The 3,083-nt window shown below is 41.5% G+C and overlaps 1 protein-coding gene across 1 annotated transcript in view; it reads left to right on the top strand.

Moving 5' to 3' along the window:
- Positions 1-650: 650 nt before the first annotated feature.
- DPP10 (dipeptidyl peptidase like 10) overlaps positions 651-3,083 on the top strand; it is a 531,248-nt gene continuing 528,815 nt past the window's right edge. The window contains exon 1 of the mRNA XM_019522800.1: positions 651-848. Within this exon, the coding sequence (XP_019378345.1) occupies positions 651-848 (198 nt within the window). The remainder of the gene's footprint in view (positions 849-3,083) is intronic.

Genomic DNA, 3,083 nt, shown 5'->3' on the forward strand with positions numbered 1-3,083 from the left:
GGGGGAGGGGGCGGCACCCACCACTGCATACACCCCAGGAGGGAATAGTGGGGTATGTGCCTCTGGATCAGGCAGGCTGCTGTTGCAGGCTGGGGCCAGGGTCATGCTAGTCTTTTCCCAGTGGGGGGTTGGGCCAGGGCTTCACTCAGGGTGGGGTGGCAGCGATGAGAGGGGAGCTATAGGGGTGGCCTGCAACCACCCCAAAATTCGCAATAGCTCCCCCCCAAACCTGCCCTCCCAGCACTGCTGCTGCCTCCCCCAAGCCCAGCCCAGCCCAGCCCAGCCCAGCCCAGGCCTCCTGCTAGGAAGAGCCTAGTGCTGCCCCTGGCCCCATCCCACAGTGGCAGCCTGGCCTTGCACCGCTCACAGATCCAGGGCCATGTGCCTCCCATGCCCTCCTGGGGTATGCACAGTAGTGCGAGGCGCTCCCCCACTGCACCTCCTAGATGAGCCACTTGTGGCTCTGTCCTGCACTCCGCCTTAGGCAGCACCTGCCTTTGCTCCTACCGTTACCCCTACCCCAGCCCCACTTCCTCTGTCCCTGAGGGGGCCCTTGATCTGCACTGCACCCCCCCCACACACACAACAGACTTACCAACCAACCCAGCTACTCTCCATGCTGTTGGGCTGCACTGAGGCTGTACCTATAAATGCACTGGGCATTTATCAACCACATTACCGACAACGTCAGCCAAAAGAAGCCGATTGCTGATACTGTCAATTTTCCGTATGTTGATGCCAATTTCAATATGGGACCAATGTACTGGTGCACCTCTACTTCAAATTATGTCATTTTTCGGCTTACAGAGTGTCGGCAAGGGAAGCTGCACAGTGGAAGTACTTCACTGGTGTGCTGGCTAAGTTCAGCCAAACTCGTGATGTTAGATAGGGTCAACATATCTCACAATGATCCATTTTCACTTGTTTTTCCACAGAGATGTGCTTTTGTTAAGCTGCTTGAGTAAGTTGGAAAACTGAAGGAAGGAGGCATGGGTGATGCAAAACTTGTTCCTGTATTAAGCCTTCTGTGTGACTGATTTTGTCACTCAGTGTCCTACTATTTTTCCATGAGACCAAAATTATTTTATAGCATCAAAATTCAGACCTAATTCTGTTTTTAATTTTGGCACATTAATGAACTGGTTTAGACCTATATAAATGCACATAAACTCATTGAAAGAGTTTCCAATACGATATAAACTTGTTTGAGTTTGTACTGCGTGTGAAGCTAGAGGAAGTGTTCACATACAAACCTATTTCAAAACAAAATTGGAAAGGCTTTCATAGAATTGCCTCATCTCCATTAGCTATTACTTACACCTGAAAATTGTTACCTGGTATATATAACTTGGCATCTCTCTAGTGGCTGCTGATATGCAGTCAACCATTGCAGACATTAATGAGAATGTTGTGGAAGATATCTGAACCCAGTGTTACAGTCTAAAATATGGTTCGTAGCACAACTTTTTGATTTTTGGCTCTTTGCAGTCCTGCGTTTTGTAATGATAGGATCCAAACTGTTGGTTGTAAGATAGTGTGCAACCACTATATGGTTGAAAGGAGATTCATTATTATCAATTATTCCAATAAATGAAATTTTCAGTTTTCTAATAATATTTAAAAATAAAGTTACTATAATAATTCATCATCCTAAAATATTGTTCTCCTCTCCCTTAATCCCCCCAGTATATTCCCTTAATTTATGCATTCTTACAACAAACATTGTATTTCAAAGGCTTTTACCATGTTGATTAACTGTAAAAAAGATGCAACTTATAAGCCTTTGAAAAGAAAACTAGGAATTTTCTATGGTCGTGAATAACAAGAATGACTGTGAATTTAACTGGATAAATATGTATTTTGTGGGGGTTTTAAAATGTACTATTAATTTAATATTATCTTCTGTTTTCTTAGTCTATATGACTCAGTCTGTTTCAAAGGAAAAGGATCTAGTGAATTATGAACCCTTATATTTTAAACACTGGCTCAGCAAAACATCTATGTATGAACTGGATTTAATTGGATTTGATTTCCTGTATTTGATGATTTCAAGTTTTGTCATTAGCTGCATCTTCATTTACATCCTGATGTGTGAAGCCTTCTAATATATATAAAGTTTAGTCCATCAGAGAGAGACTTTATAGCATTGATCTTCAATATAGAATGTTTGTGGAAGAGAAAAAGATAGCTCATTTTTGTTGGGGCTACATGCAACTGCTATAAAAGATACTACTTTAAAGGTGGCAAATCTGAAGCTCTCCTACGGAGTCCTGGTTAAGGCTAAAAGGATTTGCACGCTCCCAGCCAATCGGTTGCCCATCAATCAGTAAAATGTGTTTGGAAAAACCCTAAATTTGGAAAACAGCTGAGCATGAGAAAGGGGAGGAAAAATCAATATGTTTTTACACACCTTGTATTCCTTAGGAATTAAATCCTGTATTACTTTTCATCCCAAACATTATCAAAACAGGACTTTCACTGCAGTTTTGCAACATCTTATTTCTAGACAGAGAAGTGGGACTTTGCCTAGAGGTAAACTCAGGGCCTGGAGTGACTCATGGCCCTTTCTGCAACCTGAACATGTCACCTCTGTCATGTTCAGTTTCTATAATTTTTAGTTTGGGCTGTGAAGTTTTGTTATTTTTGTCATACTTTCGATACAATTATATGTCATCTTTGCAAGTAAAAACCACCAATACCACTGTCTCTGTTTAAAAAGAAAAAGGGGGTGTGCTGTTTTTCTTGTGGGGAAAAAAAATGTTTATTTTAAAACTTCTGTAATGCCCTCTGATACCTGTTTTCATGAAGCCAATTTGAAAGTAGGTACTGCTCTTTCCCCTTAGGGATATGTTCAACAGAAATTAAACACAGACAATCACACAGCAGAAAGTTATGGATTTAGCTTCTTCACTCAGCTGAGCTATTCATTGGGGAATTTAATTGGGTTGTAAAACTATTTGGGGATATATCTGCTTGTACCACTCATAGGATGGTCTCATCCAACCTTTGCACAAGCCCTAGATGTTGAACTTGTGAACAAATATTGGCTTTCTCAAGTTACAGAATCCATTTATATATATATA

The sequence above is a fragment of the Gavialis gangeticus genome, unplaced genomic scaffold, assembly GCF_001723915.1.
Source record: "Gavialis gangeticus isolate Ggan-Ray unplaced genomic scaffold, GavGan_comp1, whole genome shotgun sequence".
Taxonomy (NCBI): Eukaryota; Metazoa; Chordata; order Crocodylia; family Gavialidae; genus Gavialis; species Gavialis gangeticus.